The sequence below is a fragment of the Natator depressus genome, chromosome 10, assembly GCF_965152275.1.
Source record: "Natator depressus isolate rNatDep1 chromosome 10, rNatDep2.hap1, whole genome shotgun sequence".
Lineage (NCBI taxonomy): Eukaryota > Metazoa > Chordata > Testudines > Cheloniidae > Natator > Natator depressus.
The window spans coordinates 71,436,027-71,455,145 of NC_134243.1; the positions used below are offsets into that span (position 1 = coordinate 71,436,027).

At 45.2% G+C, this 19,119-nt stretch overlaps 1 protein-coding gene across 1 annotated transcript in view; it reads left to right on the forward strand.

Annotated features, from left to right (window-relative positions):
- The first annotated feature begins 1,410 nt into the window (after positions 1–1,410).
- The window catches only part of SLCO3A1 (solute carrier organic anion transporter family member 3A1), a 212,913-nt gene continuing 195,204 nt past the window's right edge, over positions 1,411–19,119 (forward strand). Inside the window, exon 1 of the mRNA XM_074966503.1 lies at positions 1,411–1,755. Within this exon, the coding sequence (XP_074822604.1) occupies positions 1,582–1,755 (174 nt within the window). The 5' untranslated portion in view covers positions 1,411–1,581. The remainder of the gene's footprint in view (positions 1,756–19,119) is intronic.

Consider the following 19,119-nt stretch of genomic DNA (forward strand, 5'->3'; position numbering starts at 1 on the left):
AGGAGATCGCTTGACATTAGAACTCTGGAGCTGGTGACAATGTAAAGCAAGTGACGATTAGAAGGAGAAGTGGTCATGCATATACCTTAGAAAAGAGCTTGTCAGGGGCATAGAAAGCGGTATTGGGAGTGGATTTCCATTCTCATTAATTGTCTGCCAGCAGCATAACTTGCTTTTGGTAGGGTTCTTAGTGGCCGAAAGTCCATGTGTTTTCAGACACATAAAAGCAAGTGCATGACCAGAAAGGAGATGGGGCTGGATCCTCAGCTGCTGTAGCTCATTGTACCTCTTCTGCAGTCAGCAGAGCTATGGCCATTCACATTAGCTGAGGATCTGGCTGTTTTGTCCACAGTTCCCTTTTTTGCCGAGGCTTGTGTTCAGACAAACTTCTGCACGTGCTTTCTCTCTACCTAGGCTTTCCTACTGGGCCCTTCCCCATGGTATCAGAATATTCCCCTTCCCCCTCCCCATTTTCCTGATGGGAACATCTAACATTTCTGGTCTTGCTCCTAAGAGGCAGTAAAGCAGGTTGCACTAGGAAAAAAAGTCACAAAGGTCCAAAAACTAGAACGAATTGTAATGCTGGTAGCCCGGGATCCACCCCCTCTCCCTCCAAAGTGCCAGAGGGAGCAGCACCGAGTTGAACCACGCCGTTGGGGAAAGGAGCTGGCTAATGGCTGTTCTCGAAAAAAATCTCTCCATCCGATATTTCTGGGGGCTCTTACACGCTAAGGGCAGGCACCCCGCAGTCAGTATATATAACCAGCCGCCTGGGGAGTGCTGGCGCGAAAGGAGACGCCACCGATGTGCCGGGGAGCAGTGGGTTTGCCTGAATCCTTGGCTGGTGCCCGAGAATTGTCTGTTTATTGTCTGGACTCTGTTGGTCAGCGCCAGGGCGCTGGGGGTCTGCCTGGGGTTGGCATGGGCGAGGGAGCTGGGGTCCACCAGTCAGTGCCCAGGAGCTGTGGGCTGGTGGGTGCCAGGGAGCGGGTGGGCAGCTGGAGGTCGCCGGGGCAGCAGAGCTGGCGGGATCCGTTCAGCAGCTGGATCCTTCTTGCCACCGTGGGGAAATGGGCTGCGATGGGCACTGCCCCTTGCTAAGAGCTGCCGCTGGGACTCTGGGAGGGGCTGCATCGCTCCCGGCCCTGCCTGTCCCGGGACAGGCCAGCCCAGCAGCCCCCTTAGCCCAGGCTCAAACCCCCTTATTTGCCCCCCACACAGCCACTCCCCGCCCTCCGCCGGCTGCAGCCGCAGGAGGAGAGGGAGCGCGCTTGGCTGGAGCCGGGCTGGCGAGAGACAGCGGCGCTGCCAGCCCGTGCGCAGCAGGGCGAGCGGAGGAGGAGAGGAAGGAAGGAGGGAGGCAGGGCTAGCGGAGGAGGAGGTGGGGAGCTGGCCCTGGCAGCCAGAAGAGAAGCAGGGGCCGGGCAGCGGCCGCTGTGATTGGCACACCCCGCTCCGGCGGAGGCGGAGGAGAGCAGCCGGGGACGCAGGAGCCCCGCTGCGCCCCTCCAGCCCCTTGGCAGCCCGGCAGCAGCGGGAGCCGGGAGCTGCTGGGCGCGGGGAAGCGGCGGCGGAGGAAGGATGCAGGGGAAGAAGCCCGGGGGCTCCGCGGGCGGCGGCGGCGAGCTGCAGGGGGACGAGGCGCAGGGGAATAAGAAGCGGAAAAAGAAGGTCTCCTGCTTCTCCAACATCAAGATCTTCCTGGTGTCCGAGTGCGCCCTGATGCTGGCCCAGGGCACGGTGGGCGCCTACCTGGTGAGTGTGTGCCGGCCCCGGGCACGGGGCATGTCTAGGGACAGCAGGATCCGCTCCCCCCACCCCCAAGCAAGAGGCTCTCAGCAAGTGCTGCAGAGGGGATGGAGAGCCCCAGCCATCGGGGAGGGGGCCGGGAGGCATTGGTGCCCCAGATTGCAGAGGGGAAAGGGCCGGGAGCTAACCCTGGGGCTGGGCTTTCGATCCTCAGGTAGCCTGATGCGGTATCGTCTCCCCAGTGCCGGGGCTGGCCGCTGCGCCCTGGCCCCGGCCGGGGTGACCCGTCTCCGCTAAATCTACTCCTGCCTCCGCTTCCTGCTCTGTATTTAGTAGCGCCAGAGCGGTGTGCTCCTCGCTTCGCTTCGTGTCTTTCGGTTCTCTGCTAATTCCCCGCCAGTAAATGGGAGACAGACAGACAGACACGCGTAATTGACCGAGCACTTTCTGTGCGTCCCACTTGGCAACCCGCAATTGTTTGATGCAACAGACAAGCTCGATGCGGTGAAGTGTGTGGCCCAGATCTGGTCCCCGGGCTGTATGGGTAGCGGTTTCCTTTTCCCCTCTCCTCGAGAGCCATCTTCCACTGCGGCGGTGGCTAAAGTTACAATACCTGATGAACGGCTGCAAGTCGCTGTACTTTCTCCGGCTAAGGCTTAAAGGTGAATTTCCTATCGGCCGCTTCTGTGAATGCGTCTGGTGATTGCAGAAAAAGACAAGGGGAAGTGGAAGGGTGTTTCCGTTAACCCACAGCAACGTGGCTTGCAAAATCCCAAGGGGGAGCAATCGTGTTTAAGCTGTGAAACGCTTGGCTGGTGTAAGTGACTCAGCACTGCTGAGGGGTTACCCTTCTTCTGTGTCTCTTGTTCGTGTGCCTGTCTAACTCTAGGGAGACTGGGGGGCTGGTTTCCAAACCCAAGCGCATTTAGTGGGCGTACAGAATAGATCGGTAGGGTTGCTGGGTTTCCAGCTGGCCGGTGACTGAGATCAAATGTCACAGTGCCCGAGTTCTGTTGAATAGATACGAAGTAGATAGAATAGGGCATTTATTCCATCTCCCCTGTGTTACTGGTATTCCTTGTGCTAGTCAAGTGATACACTGGTAAGTACAACACTACCACAAATCTTCACTGTTAGGTAAAAGTGCTGTAGATTGTCTATCACAGAAGCTACATAATGAGGTCTGTTATGGGAAGGTCCTTGTGTCTGGTATCAAAGGCAGAGGTAATAGTAAAAGAGTGAGAAAATGATGTACGTCAAACTGAGTTTGCTTTCTGTGTGAACAACTTAGGGACACCTCTGCAGAAACACGCACACCCTTGCATATGTGTTGGGACAGCCTCCGGAATTGAAACATATTCTTCTTTCAGTGTGTGTAAATATGAGTGGGATTTTTTTTTCCAAACAGCCTAGGTGATTTAGGGGCATAGATCCAATTGAAAGCCCATGGCACTTGCGTTTCTAAATAGGTTCTTGAAAATCTCTCTCATCCCGCATAGTATGGTAGACCGTCTGTAACTTAAACTGATATGTAACTATAATAAGCACCATTAATATGCCCTAGCATATGAAATAAAAATTCGCAGTTGTTTCCATATAGCAAAGCATGTAGCTTTATATATGTATAATAAAATGCACCACACTTTAAATTCAGCAATGAAATCAGATTATATGAGCTTCTACGGATATTTAATGTTTTAAGTGACAGCTTGTGCCATGCTTTACTCACACTGAGTAGTATCTTACTTCATGAGTAGGTACCCCGATTTCAGTGGGAGCTACCTGTCAGTGTGAATGAGTGAGGCACAACCTGATGCTAGACTAATAAACCAAGGAATAATATACCACTTAGATGGTCTCGCTTTCAGTGGCACCAGTAGAGGGAATTCATGTGAATTTTTACGATCGTAGGGGTTTACGCACATCCATCACCGTAGTATCTGAATGCTGACCATGTAAAATCAGTAGCAACAGTGAAGCTCCAGATGGAATTCAGGGAGACTCTGGCACCTCTGCCTTTTGGGGGTATAAATTCGACATAGGCCTTGCTAAATTTTACCCTCCTCCATCTCTTTTAACAGCATGCTATCGTCAAACTTTATCTTGTACAGCAGGATATCCTGCATTAACACCCAGCCAGATCTATAAACAGTACTAGACAACTAGCCAATGAAAAATATCACAGCGTGAACCAAGGCCAGTGATTAGAGCTGCTGTTTTCCTGTATCACTTATTATTCAGCCTCAACAAACACCAGACAGTCTTTAGTACAACTAACAGATGCAAATGTGGAATTTCATTTGAAGAGCAATATATGGCTGTGTCTACACTAGCATTTCCCCACCTGCGCCAGCACCTGTGGAGCTGAACTTGTCCCTGAGCAGGCGTGGGAAATGTTTCATAAAATACTGATGTCAAGGCTGAGGACCTGGTCCTTATTCAGACAAGTGTCCCAAATCCTATTCTCAGTAACAGTGGTGAAAATCTGGAGTAACTACTGCACATTGAAATCAGTGGAAGTACTACAGAATTGCACAGAGGTGACTGGGAGCAGAATTTAACCCATTGGAACTACTCATACGAGTAAGGACTATTTGCATGAGCATGCATGGATCGCAAGACTGAGCCCTGAGTGACAACTCCGGCTGAGAAGGAAGCCACTGAGAACAGAGAAGGAAAAGCAAATAGGGAAATGCTATGTGGTATAATTACAATATGTAATACTGCTGGGATGTTGAATAAACACCTTATTTTGCCTTGTTAGAAATAACCAAATAACTCATTCATGGTTCCATTTTGCTTGACCACATAACTTTCCTTAGTTATATGTAACTCCTGGAGCCGGTGGGGGGGGGGGAATTACCTTTTGGGGGGGAGTGACAGACTGGCTTGCTCAGAATTCATTTCTGCTGTGTCACGCACACAGTGAGGATGATTGGAAAACTTAACTTCTGAAAAGCGGGGGGGCAGGAGCTTGCTTGTTAGGCCTGACTGAATAACTCACTCCTGGCTGTGCTTTGCTTTGACACTATGGAATTTGCTAGTGGTCACTGGTTTCTTAGGGAAATAAAAAACTTCTTACATATGTGCAGATTCTGCATGTGTATTATCTAATCTTATTTACATACCCACACAAGCATGAGCTGTGTGTGTACATGCTCTCTCCAGCCATCCTGTAGCTGCTGTGTGCACGGTTCTCTTTTTGTGTGTGTCTGTAAAGCACCATGAATGGCTATGATACTATAGTAATCATCTATATAGCTCAATCGTCCTGCTCAGTTCAGTGGCAAAATACCCCAGGACTCCAAGTAGTAGATGTGTATGTTTAATCAGTCTGTCTCTTTGAGATTATATGTGAAATCTTCTGGAAAGTTTGATGGTCATTACCTTCTAGAGCATTTGTCAGTTACACTGCACTTGTCTGCTGTAATTTACATATGTGAAATGACTGTGTGTACCTATCCTTATTATGAGCCTGTTTTGCATCGCGTATGCAAATGATAACCTCCTCTGCATGCTTAATTTTTGAGGCTGGGGCACACTCCCTGTTATTTGCATGTTCGCTGAAAAATTTGTTTGGCTTAGTCAAATTGTCCTGTGTCCTTTCTGAAAATAGAATTTATCGGCAATTGTCGCGACAGCAGTGAAAGAACAGCTCATCAACGGCAGCCTTTCCTGCTGCAGAAGGCTGCCAACAAGTTGCTCAAGATTTTAAGCAGCAACTTGAAAAGATGGGATTTTTTTCTTCTTCTTCTGCAGCATAGACCCACAGGAGAAAACCGAGATTTACTATCTTTACTTGTGTGTACGACGAATAAAGTGCCAATAGCACGAACAGTGAAAGGCCGGAGCCAAGATCTTTCAAACAAATGCAGCAGTATGATCAGTCATGCTGGCCATGCACAGTGACAGTGATTTAGATGAGGCTGATTCAGATACCTTGGCAACAGTTATTTCCCTGAACTCTTACTTTCATTATATTTTGGAATAGTTTAAGTGGAGATAATGCAGCAAGTGCACCTGATGGTTGATCACCAAGGTGTTTTATCGCCCTGCCACTCAAATCTCTGCATAACTGGTGGTGAATTCATTGCTTTAGCGTACGAGAAGAGATCTGTTTGACAGCTAACATCTGTGGAGCAGGAGCACAATTTAATTTTCTCTCCTCTGTCTTTAGCCTCAGATAGCTCCAGTGCAAACTGACCTAGTTGTGAGGACATAACATCTGCTGAAGTCAAGGGCCGTTTAGATAACGGGCATGCATATGGGAAATATGTTTGAAAAATACTATGCTTTTGTGCACCTGTTTTTACAAGGATCTACTGAGATGTCTGTTTGCTATAAACAGCTTTGAATGCAGTTATTCATGTGTTTTGTCGAGTGATGGAGGAGGATTGGTTAGCGTAAAGGATGCAAAGGAAAAATAACTTTTGGAACCTCTTAGTATGTTGGAGCTCACATGGAAATGAATGCAAAACTGGTTTTTTAGTTTCCTGAAAGAAAACTTTAGAGGACTGCACTCAACTCCCTCTGCAGAGCTTTACCATGGAATAAATGTTAGCTGGAGCTGGCAACAGGCCCCCTTAATATGTGTGCAAAACTGAGTGTGCTTTAGGTCTGTATGAGATTGGAATGTGCTTGCATTTGGTATCTGAGGAAATACTCAGCCTGTTCTTATTTTTGTATCCAGAATTATGTTACAAAGCTTTTTAAATGCCAAATTCAAGAAGAAATAATCATCAAAATGATTCCAGCAGCGGTATACACAATCAAAAAGCCCCTCAACCAGACTCTGCCCTTAGGCACAAGAATACAGTTCTTAGTGACCAGCATAACTGAGCTGGCTCTGACATCTTTGGCTTGCTTCAGTTTAAAAAAAAAACCCACACAGACACCGAAGATTAGCAAACATGGTACTTATGATGCAGTTATTTCACTATAGGTCACTAAGAAAGAAAAAAGATGTTCCCGTGATGCAGACATGCTCCAACTCCCAAGGGAGGAGGATTTGAATCCAGATCTTCATTGGACATTTCTTAGAAATACTTTGAGTATATTAGCAGTATTACAGTAGCACCTCGAAGTCCCAGTTGAGGCTGAGGCCCCATCACGCTTGGTGCAGTACAGACAGATAGTAAGAGGCATTCCCTGCCCCCAAAGGGCTTGCACAAGACAGATAAAAACAATGGGAGGAGGGAACTATCATCCCAATTTTTCAGATGAGAAACTGAGGCACAGAAGCTTGATCCCAGGCTCATTGAACTCAGTGGCAAAGCTTCCACTGAGTTAAATCCTGCAGGACCAGGGCCCAACTGATTCATCCGAGGTCAGACTGTGATAGTGCAAACAATGGAACCCAGAGCTCCAGTCCACTGGCTTAACCCCAAGGCAAGCTTTCTCCTGCTAGTTTATCACATAACTTTGATTCAAGTAATTATTTTCCTATAGTGAGAATTTGCATTAAAACCTCTTTCTTAGCAGTGCTGAGGAACTAGCTGTAAAGTTAATATGTTTGCCACTTGGGTATTTTTTAAAATAATGTAGAGTGAAAAGAAATGTTTGGTTGGGATGGAATTTGCCAGGAACTGTCTGGTTGTCATTTACGGGTCATTTTTCTGTGATACATCTTTGCTGGCTGTGTTATTTCTGGGAAGCTGTCTCTGATGCGCCTTTTCCATTAGAGAATATTGTCTGTTTTGCAGCTGAAAGTCATTCTGGCACTGAACAAAACCGGCTGGTTTGATAACGTTTCTACTTGCTGTGTGAGGATCCTTCTGATGTTTCTTATTTTGGGGTCAGAGAGGGTCTGTGACTGCAAAATGGGTATCAACCCCATCCAGATCAAGATGCTGGGGATGTTCTTCAAATTCCTGGGGATGTTCAGATCAGGAGTTTGGGTTTGACCCACTGGAAAGCTTTTGCATTGCAAACCACTGCAAATCATTTGCAACATTCTGATCAAGATCTGGGCTTGGATTTTGAACTCCCCTAAAGCTTGGGGGAGATCATATTTGGGATTTTAGTTTGGGACCTTCTTTTACTTGCTGCTAATAGATAAGTATTTATATGGGTAGCATTATAAAGATGAAGAATGCTATAGTACGTGTCTGTTCTTTGTCTTTTGCTGAATGCATGTTTTGATTATGGTTTTTGATTAAATGTGTAAAGGATTAAATGTCTGATCCTACAGCAGGCGTTTGGGCTGATTAGTTTCATGAATTAATTTTTTTAAGTAGAGAAATGCTTAACAGTAGCTTCTGCTGCTGTTTTCCTTAGGGGCACAACAAGTACTTTTGATCTCTGGAGGAATGATCAGCTGCTTAAAAGTACTAAGAGCCATCACAAGACCAAAGTCCTCTACCGCTTTCCTTGTCTTTGGCCAGCCTGAGCTTCCAAAATACTTTTGCCTCACATATGCATGGCAATGGCCAATCATATCTGTGTGTATTTTAATGGCCTGAAGTATTATAAACATAATTAGTGGTTGAAGGGGCCTTGAATTGGACAGCAGAATGAACTGGATCCAAGAGCACTGTGGAGTTGTTCTCTATGTACAGTATGAAAGAAGAATTGTTCTTTTCTTTATGTGTTTACCCTGCTTCCAAACCATCCTTTCATACAAGCAAACATAAGTGTATTCCACACACAATTAAAGTAGTACTTAATGGGGCAGATTCTTAGCAAATGTGAACTGGTGTAGCTCCATTGACTTCAAACCAATTCAGGTTAACACTAGATGAGGATCTGGCCAGGTACTTCAATGAATAGCCATACGATAGTATGAAATCGATATGTACTACATGACAGTACTTTGCACTCTACCTCTCCGCCAAACAAGCCTTTGATTGAAGTAAGTAAGAACTACTGTTTCTATTGTCTAGGTGGGCCAACAAAATCGTGAAGTACTGAGATGTTTTAGACTTACAAGGTTTCATAACAACTCAGTGGCAGACTGAGAAATAGAACCCAGGAGCCCTGATTCCACATCACCCTGCTATAACCACCAGCCATTCTTCCTCTTCATGCTGATTATTTGTATCACCGTATTGATCTATCTTGGGCTTTATACTGCTGCCCGTCGTGATGTCTGAGTGCCTTCCATGTAAAATCAATAGCAACAGAAAAGTCCAGAGTGGAATTCATGGAGTCTCTGGCACTTCTCCCCACCAGTAGTACTGCCTGGAAATCCCAACTTGAAATCCCATAGGAAGAGACAATCCCTGTCCCAAAGACCTCACAATCTAAATAGACAAGAGAGACAGAGGAGGGGAGAAGAGTGCAGTAATACTTCCTGTTTTAGGGATGAGACACGTGACTTTCCCAGTGGCACACAAGTGTGTCGCAGACCTGGGAACTGAATTCAGGTGTCCTGAATCCAGCAGCCAACAATTTGTTTCCAAGCCCCACTTGAAACGCTAGTATGCTGGTGGAGCTACACATATAATAATTGACCTGCCTGGGGGTAGGGACTGTCTTTTAGCTTGGTTTGTGGAGCATCTGGCACAATGGGGCTCCTAGGCTCTCACACTTCCAATAATCAAGGATTCAAAATGACTGCTCACGGCATGAAAGGGAGAACTCAGTAACTAAAGAGACAGAGTTGTTTGTGTATGTATTGTTTTCCTTCCCTGCTGCTTAGGAAGCAGAAAAGCAAAATGTGTTTTCCCTGATGATGTCCCTTCCCATTTGGCAATCACGGATCTGATTTCCCTGCATTTCTAATTGACCTTGAAATTAACACGTCTTTATCTTTTGTTTTCTGCATCTACCTCCTGGATGACAGCACCACTGTAAGAACCGCATGGTATTTTTGGTTGGTTGGTTGGCTTTTTTATGTCCTACCTACATTATGGACACTGCTATAGAATAGCTATGCCTCTATAACCCTGCTGTGCAGATGCAGACTGGCATTGTCACTGTAGGAACTCCACCTCTCTGAGCAGCAGTAGCTAGGTTGATGGAAGCATTTTTCTGTTGACCTAGCTGGGTCTACACCAGGGGTTCCTAAACTTGTTCCGCCGTCCATTGGCCTGGAGCAGCGAACCGCGGCCACTGGGAGCCGCGATCGGCCAAACCTGCCGACACGGCAGATAAACAAACCGGCCCGGCCCGCCAGGGGCTTTCCCTGCATGAGTGGCGGAACAAGTTTAGGAACCACTGGTCTACAGAGAGGGCTGGGTTGGCTCAGCGATGGCACTCGAGGGCATGAATTTTTTTTTACTGAGCACAATAGCTCTATCAACCGAAGTTTTAAGTGTAGACCAGGTCTTAGCTAACAGCTATGGGAGCACAGAACTTTGAATTTGTTTAGGTCCTACGTAATGAGTTACTTTCCCCGCAATCCTCCTCTTGGCAATAGAACGGTGGAGATTTTTTTTTAAAAAAAAATGATTTAAATGTCATTGGAAAGCCCTTACATCATAAACAATCTAAATTCTTCACTTATGTTACTAATAGCACCTGAGCTTACTGGAAGTGGAAAAATTTAAAACTGCCAGTTTACTGTCACTCCATGGTGTTTATTAAAAAGTTCTTGGACAATGCTGCTGCTTTCGAGGTCCTTATAGCACACCAATCACTGTAGTATATAAAGTAATTAAGACAGTTTCACTTTTAGGTGCTTGGTGTCTCAATGTTTGTTTCTGCTACTGTGGGGAATGGGAGGAGTTTTTGTAAAAACAAACAGACCAGGCTGTTTTTATCAAGATTTTGGGGGGAAATTGTAGAAATATTTTTAGTTGGCATTTCAAGTAAACTCTGGGCCAAAATCAAGTTGACCCCAGCCCTTTATATCTAGAGCATGTTGCTTTGAAGACTCTATATAGTTATTTGTAGAGCCTGGCAGCTCCAGTTTTGGATCAGGACCCTATTGTACTAGGCACAGTACAAATACAGAACAAAAATACATTTTAAAGTAATGTCCAATTGGCTGAATTTTGTGCCTAAAGTACTTGATGTGTTTTCCCTTTTAATTCTAGATTTGGCATATAATGGTCACATGTCATTAGGCTTGGGAGGATTAGATTTTTATCAGTAAATGCCAGTAAACATTGATTTCACCCTACCCACACAAACTGATAAACATCGATAATTGACATTTCAGATAGGCAAAACAATGCTGTTTGAGAACTTTTGATTTTAGCCTTTCTCAGGGTATTTACTGTTTATATTTTGACAGGTGATGTTGACAGTTTTGTGTTTGAATGGTTATAAAGCTTTAACTTTTTGAATCGCAACTGCTGTCATTAAATTGTCTGATTCCCCCAATGTCTGACCCCTCGCCTATAATTTCCCACAAATGTAGAAAAATTATATCAATATCAGTTGAAATTTAAAAAAAAAAAAAACGTGCCAGGCCCAGATACAAGCATGAGTGGTGATTTGTTCTATTTCAGTTATGTGTGAGTGAATACTTGAAATAACAAATGTTATACTACAGTAGTGGTGGGCAACCTGCGGCCCGTGGGCCGTAGGCGGCCCGTCAGGGTAATCCGCTGATGGGCCAAGATACAGTTTGTTTACATTGGCACGGCCGCCCACAGCTTCCAGTGCCTGCGGTTCGCCGTTCCTGGCCAATGGGAGCCGCAGGAAGGGGCGGCCGGCACATCCCTGCGGCCCGTGCCACTTCCCGCAGCTTCCATTGGCCGGAAATGGCGAACTGCAGCCACTGGGAGCTGCGGGTGGCTGTACCTGCAGATGGTCAATGTAGACTAACTGCTCATGGCCCGCCAGCTGATTACCCTGATGGGCCGCAGGGTGCCCCCACCCCTGTACTACAATATTTGATCAAAAGATGGGTGTTTGGTTTTTAACTTTCACAGTTCTGTTTTTCTATGTTTCTAGGGTTGCCAGGTGTCCACTTTTCGGTCCCACCCCAGAGCCTGCATCCCCAGCCAGAGCTCTCACCCTGCCCGCACCCCAACCCCATGCGCCAGCTCGGAGCCCCTCCTGCACCCTGAACCTCTCATTTCTGGCCTCATCCTGGAGCCTGCCCCCCGCCCAGCTGGAACCCTCCTGCACCCCAAGCCCCTGCCCCTGCCGGGTGAAAATGAGTGAGCGTGAGGGAGAGCGAGTGACGGAGGGAGGGGGGTGGAGTGAGTGGGGGGTCAGGTCTCAGAGAAGAGGTGGGGCAAGAGTGTTAGGTTTTTTGCAATTAGAAAGTTGGCAATCCTATTTATTTCACATACTAAGCTATCTCTTCTTGAAAATCTGAATCTATTCTCCCTTCTCCCACCCCCTCACTAGCATCTAAAAAGCATGAGTGACTCACTTCACATGGGGTTATTCAGTTTCTTCACTGTCTCTGAAACCAGGTGGCACCGTCACTTGGCACCTAGGTTCAACTGTGGCCTGATGTCGTGTGCACTCTGAAACAGATGAATTTGTATGTGAATTCATATAAGCAGAAATATAAGCAGAATTTTCTGTAGTATCTGGCTGATGAATCTTGCCCATATGCTCAGGGTTTAGCTGATCGCCATATTTGGGGTCGGGAAGGAATTTTCCTCCAGGGCAGATTGGAAGGCCCTGGAGGTTTTTCGCCTTCCTCTGTAGCATGGGGCACGGGTCACTTGCTGGAGGATTCTCTGCTCCTTGAAGTCTTTAAACTACGATTTGAGGACTTCAATAGCACAGATATAGGTGTGAGGTTTTTTTGTAGGAGTGGTGGGTGAAATTCTGTGGCCTGCGTTGTGCAGGAGGTCAGACTAGATGATCATAATGGTCCCTTCTGACCTAAATATCTATGAATCTATTAATCTATGAAATGTAAATATTTTTCCCCTTGAGTGCATTTGGAGTCTACATTAGATTTGGTGAGGCTCAAACATTCTCAGATGCCTATGAGCACCTAAATGCTGGGTGGGCAGAAAAGAGCAAGGAAAACTATGCTCCATATGATGCCTAGATTCATTGTGACAAACTGATGGATACACATTTTTGCGTTAAAGATCAGGACAGGGCCCTAAATTTCCTGTAGCTGCAGATTTGCTTTATTACTTCCATTCTGTGAGGGAACAATGGAATGAGAAAATACTGTACTACTCAGGTTTACAGCCCATCGTGTTAAACAATGAATGTGTTTTTCATTGAGCTCCAACAGGAAAAGTGCTGCAAATGCCTTTTTGAAAGGGAGGATGTGAATTAGCTGCTACTTCTACCCACTTCTGGCCTCTCACCCACAGAATATAAATTGGCATGACATTAACAGAGGACTAGTGTATTGCTGAGTGTCATTATTACAGAGGAGTTAGGGCCGAATTGTGCGGTCTTGACTCAGACAGAAGTCCTGAAGACCGTGGGAGCTTGGGCCTGAGTGCAGCACCAGGAAGAATCCTCACTGCTGCCTAAGTTCACAGTATGACATATTTGGGCAAAAAGGGCAAAATGCAAATGGAATGTCACGCTCTGCATTTTTCCTTTCTTTTTAAAGAGACACTGTGTGCTTAGAGGCAATAATGTCAGCTTACTTTATATTTCTTGTATCTGTTTGCAGTTATGGTGTAATCCTATTTTGAGGGTTTTTTTTAATTTGCTCCTTTTTCTTAGAAGGCCAGCCGTTGTGCATGATGCTACAGCACCAGAGTGCGCCCTGCCCAAAGCTCATGGAATCCCTACTGTAACGAACCAGCTTTCGCAAGGAAAGCTGTGCGAATAACTGATATTTTTTTAAGAAGCCTTTACATTTAAAAAAAATAAAATTGAAGTATAATTTGGAACAAAAATTGTTTGGAATCCAAAGTTAGAAAGGATTTTATTCAGATCTCTTGTTTGTTTGTTTTGATCAAAGCAATTCGGCATACCTGACAAGAACTTTCAAAATGTGCGAGTCAACCTGAATCTGCATTTTTTTCAGTGAAAAGCTCCCCCCACCCCCAAAATCTTTGCCTAGCACTATTCATGAGCAATTTTACAATAACGTGTGTCTGTGCAGCCGAGTGATTGAGACCCTATAATAACAAACCAAATTGTTCAGCCCTGCATTCATGAGCAACTCTACAATAACAAACCTGTGTGCAGCCAAACTATCATGAGAACCTATGTTAAAAAAAAAATAAACAAAAATCCCTGCTGTGCATCCACAAGCAATGCTACAATAACAAACTGGTGTGTGTGTGGTCTAGCCCTTACCAGCAACACTGCACAAAACCCATTTGTGTGTGCATACACCTATGTAATGGGGAGTATTCAGAATGCAAAGATTCAATGTCAAGGTTCCAAGGAGGAGTTATAAAAGGTGAGTTAAAGAAAACCATTTGGAAAATTATGAAAAACACCCTGATGTACTTTTAATATTCATTGAACTCTTCCAGCCACTTTTGTGCCATATTCATGTTTTTTTTTTAGTGTGAAGATATGTTTACTTTTTGCTTTGACATTTGTATTGTGCACCATTTATTTTAAGATACCAGATTATAAAAAGATCAATAGATAGTAAGGGAGACAGATACAATGTTTAACAGATGGAAGATTCCTGGTCTCTAAAGATGTGAGCTAGGATTTAAGTTTTCAATCTTATTACCTGGTTCTCAACTTCTGACTCACCAGCAGGTAGAATTGATTGTCACAGCTCGCTTAGCAAAGTCTATCTCAAAGTCACTTTCCCAAAGCTTTACATTTTCTAAACTGTATCCATCCTCTTGGCAAAGTGTGCACCCATAGTTCTTAAGGCTATGATGTCCTTCTAACCTGACCAGGATTTAGATTGGAGACCTCCAAGGATAGGACTGGAAGTGGTGTGAGTGGTTTGATAGTAATCCTGATCCTACTGAAACAGTATTGCGTACATTCCCCCAGTCCAGTGGTGGGTATGCTCTTCTGAAAAAGGTGCCATCTTTTGGACCTGAAACGAAAGCCTTAACCACTTGCAGTCACTAAAGATCCTTTTGTACTTTTTGCACAAGTATTGGTATTAACTCCAGCGTCCTGGCCAAATTTCCATTTGGGAAACAGTATTCTCCATCCATGAATTCCTCCTGCAGTTTCAACTGCACACAGTAGTCTCCATATCCTGACTGAAACTGTTGTGTAATATCGCTGTTTGATGCTTCTATGTTCCATCCAAGTGAGAGGTGTATTTCACTGGTGGGCGAAACCATTCATGTGGATGTAACTTACATGTATAGTGATCTTGAATAATTGTGTGCGTATAAAATTTGAGATTCATTGGCGTGAGCAACACTATATGTATATAAAAACAACAAGGAGTCCGGTGGCACCTTAAAGACTAACAGATTTATTTGAGCATAAGCTTTTGTGGGTAAAAAACTCACTTCCTCAAATAAATCTGTTAGTCTTTAAGGTGCCACCGGACTCCTTGTTGTTTTTGTGGATACAGACTAACTTGGCTACGCCCTGATATATGTATATAGTATCTTTCATTTGTAGAAGGAATACATGCTCTTATAAAGTCTTCATCAGTTTAGGTTCTTCATGTGGCATTGAGAAAGACAACATTTATTTGGACTTCTAGTACCAGCAGAGAGAAGCCTGTGTTTTTTGTTTTTGTGCCTTGTTGGATAGACAGTACTAAGGGCAACTTAGTTACAATGAGGCCTTTCAGCCTCTTCATGGGAGACGTGCACTGTGTTTCCTGCAGCATATTGCTGGTTATAATGCAAGCCCTTATGTCTGAAGTTATGCAGCTGAGCGCTGGTAGCTTTAGTAGAAGGGAAGCCTTGTCTTAAAGGGGGGATCAAACATATCTTTGGTGGCTGTTCCCTAAGGGCAGTAGCATTAGCTGTAGTAAGATCAGCCAGTTCAGAAGATACTGTAGTTCACAAAATGGATCCTGGGCACTGGCTTAATCCTGACAACCATGGAGCACCCTCTTCAGCAGTGCTTCTGCAGGGATCTGCTGGTGGCTTTGGTTCCTCCAGCTCTGGGGTTGGAGGGCAATGATCCCGTCCTATGCTCAACTTCTGTCCTCAAAGCGTTGTTGTATCGCATGCCCTATTGCTAGTTTGAGCATTGGAATCCCAGTGCTAGCTTAGTTTTTCTCTTTTCTGTTTGAAGTCCTTTGCTGGGAGACTAGATTTAGAGACCTTCCTAGAGTGGGGAACCAGCCATTCTGGACAGTTTGCACATGGTTACTGTAATCCCTTCCTATAAGGGACTGGGAGTCAAGTCCACCATTACCATGTGCTTGAAAGCAAGAGCTGAGCCAATGAAATGTGCTGTATACTCACCTGTACAAATTCATCCACCGCAAACCGCTTAATTGCCTGGTTAAGTCCCACTCTCTGTTCGTATGTCCCTCCACAAACAGATCAGTTTCCAGAAACCTGTTTGGTGGGAGTTACTGCTGGCTGCTTTAGGATAGCACACTTCAGCCTCTGGGGCGCTTGCATGCTGTTCTGCTGAGCGTGTGGCCTTGGCTATTCGATTGCAATTTGAAACTTGAGCTGGTTTGTTGGGATAAAATCTTTAGCATTCTGGAGCCTTATCACAGAACTCTGGGATGTTTTCTTCCATGAGTGACTTTGTTGCCTAAGGGACTGCTGTAGATGTCATTCTATACACCTAGGAGTGTTGTGCTGGTGGGAGCCAGGGCTATCTCCCTGCTAGGGAGGAGAGCATTTCAAATTTCTAGTCTTTGCCTTGTGGAATTACTTTAATTTTATGATTTCGGCTCTGAGAGCTGAGGCAGTATTGATTGATATATATATATATTTTTGGGCAATCAACTTAGTTCTAACCTGGCTAAGCTTCTGCTGGTATTTTTATGTTGCCATCTATCATTTAAATAGATCTCTAGTCTCTTACTGTAATGGTACCTGATGGCTCATGGGAAGCTGTGGACACGGTCTCTAGAAAGACTTATACTTACAATCTCAGTTTTAAAAACATGACGTAAGCTCTTTGGGGGTGTGGCCCATCTGTGTGTTTATGTTTGTACAGCGCATAGCACAATAGAGCCTTGATCCATGTCTGGGGCTACCACAGTGTATATGTGTGTCATGTTTATCTGTTTCTTTCAGTAGGAATTTATCCCCAAAACAGAATCCAGGGGCAAGATAATGTCCAATAGGTAGGGGTGTGTGAGTGTGTGTGTGTGTAGTGTTCACTCAGTTGGGATGGAGTGGAGGGGTCTGTGGATCAGCTGCATCTGGGCTTCCACTTTCCCCACCCCCAGCCTTCAGACTTTGGACCATATGTGCTCCCTTCAGATCTGGGGATTTGTGCATGGGGAGAGGTTGGAAGGGAGGCAGGAGGGTGGTGGTTAACTTCCCCATGGGGCCCACTCTGTGCTTGGGGAATCCCTTTACAATGGTGCTATGGCAGGTAGGGGAAATCCTGGTAATGTGTCTCCATTGGAACTGTATTTCCAGGAACCGAGAGGACGCCACAGTAGGTCTGGGGGCGTGTGGCCTCTTTGTGGTTAGTCCTGTGTGTATACCCACAGATTTTAGTGGATTTCAGAGGGCAGGAGGCAAACCTTACTCCTGATGGAGGGATTTCAGGATACTACTGGAGTGGAGTCTCCTGGAAGTTTACCGTCTCTTCTGTAGGAGGCAGTTTTGGCATCTCTTGTGACTCATTGTGAGTCTCATAACATTTGGTGTTTTTATTTTAAGCCCCAGCTCCTGGACTCCTGTGACTACATGAGAATCTCAGCTTTTTTTAAAGTAAATTTCTCTCCCTCGTGGTGGTGGTGGTGGCGGTGGTGGAGAAAAGCTTGAAAATAAGAATTGAGTGGCCCCTAAAGACTCATACACCAGAAAGCAAATAAAAATCCCCAATTTTTAAAAATATTTTTAAAACCACATGATTGTAAAGTCAGTCTCATGACTTTAGAGCACTTTGCAATGGCACATGGAGGCATGCTCTGACTCCATATTTTTGTAGAATCATGGGACTGGAAGGGACCTTGAGAGGTCATCTAGTCCAGTCCCCTGCACTCATGGCAGGACTCATCTGCTCCTGCTGTCTGTTTCCCCATTTACATCATCAAAGCATCACTACCCATGTGACTCTCACCACAGGTGGACTGTGCAGATGTCAGGTGGGCCTGAGGGTCTAGCTCTTTGCTTTTCAAATCTTTCATAAGCTGTGACCATTGTGGGCTGCCTTACTCATTCAGTGGCAGGGTGGTAGCTTTTACAAAGAGATCTAGGGTTAGGCTTTCAAAAGCCCCTAAGTCCTATTTTCAAAAGTGACTTATTCTTATATATAATATAATATAAAAATATAGAAAATAGCACACATTGGGAGGTGGAACTTGTGGGTTTGGCACAGAGATGGGAGTTGGGGGTTGTATTCCCAGCATTGCCATAGGTTTCCTGTGCACCTATGGCAAGCTATTTCCCACTCTGTGCCTCAGTTTCCTCATCTGTAAAAGAGTCTGTTTCCTGGGAGTGTTGAGCTGGGAGGCTAAATTAACGTTTGCAAGCACTTTGGGATCCTTGGACGGGTGGCAATCGAGATGGGCAAAAGATTTCTATTAGCTGAAGAAAGTGGGCTCTGAACAGAGGACCAAATTCTCTCCTGTTGTAAATCGGCACCGCTTCAATGTCACTGATGGAATTTTGCTTCTTTACATTAGGGGAGAATTTGGCCAAGCATGCTATGCCGTTTTTCATGGCATGTCATCACTGTGATGTTGCAAAGTGTGCTTCTGTATAAATCTAAATAAAACTCCAAGGTACTGGAAATGTAAGTTAAAAACGAAATGACCTCTGCTTTCTTCTTTTTTCAATGGCTTGTAGTATATAGATTCAGACATTTTTTTTCGATTTGGTTCCCGGCGTCCTGATTACACTTGGAACTCTTTGTATCCAAACGACATCACAAAAAATTACATTCATGGAATATATCCAGGACACAGTGTCATCATGTGTTTCCTTAGCCTTCCCCCTGATCCCTACCCCTCCGACCCCCACACACAACTGAGAGAGATTAAATGATGGGAAAACAGTAACTTGTTCGCTTTAAGCCAGCACTCACTATGCAGAAAATGTGGATAGTGACATTTTGGCAGGGACTGCTCAGCATTCCTGCTGCACTTGGTAATGTTTTAAAACTGGAGTCTTGCTCTGCATTGTGCTCTCTGGAGCTGTCACATCCAAACTGTCTCCCTTCATGAGTCAAGCCTTTAATTTCCATGCCCAGAGAAATCAGCTTTCACTGGCATTTGAGCAGATGTGACACCTGGCAGTCGTGGGAGCAGGCACCCTTGTATATCTCACGGTACCAGTGGTTAAGAAACTAAGAATGGGTGCATGGTCTAGTGGTTAAGGTACTGGCCTGGGATCCAGGAGATCTGAGTTCAATTTCTGGATCTGTTTCAAACTTCTTGTGTGACCTTGAGTGAGTCACTTGATCTCTCTTTGCCTCGGTTCCACATCTGTAAAACAGGGATAATAGCATGGG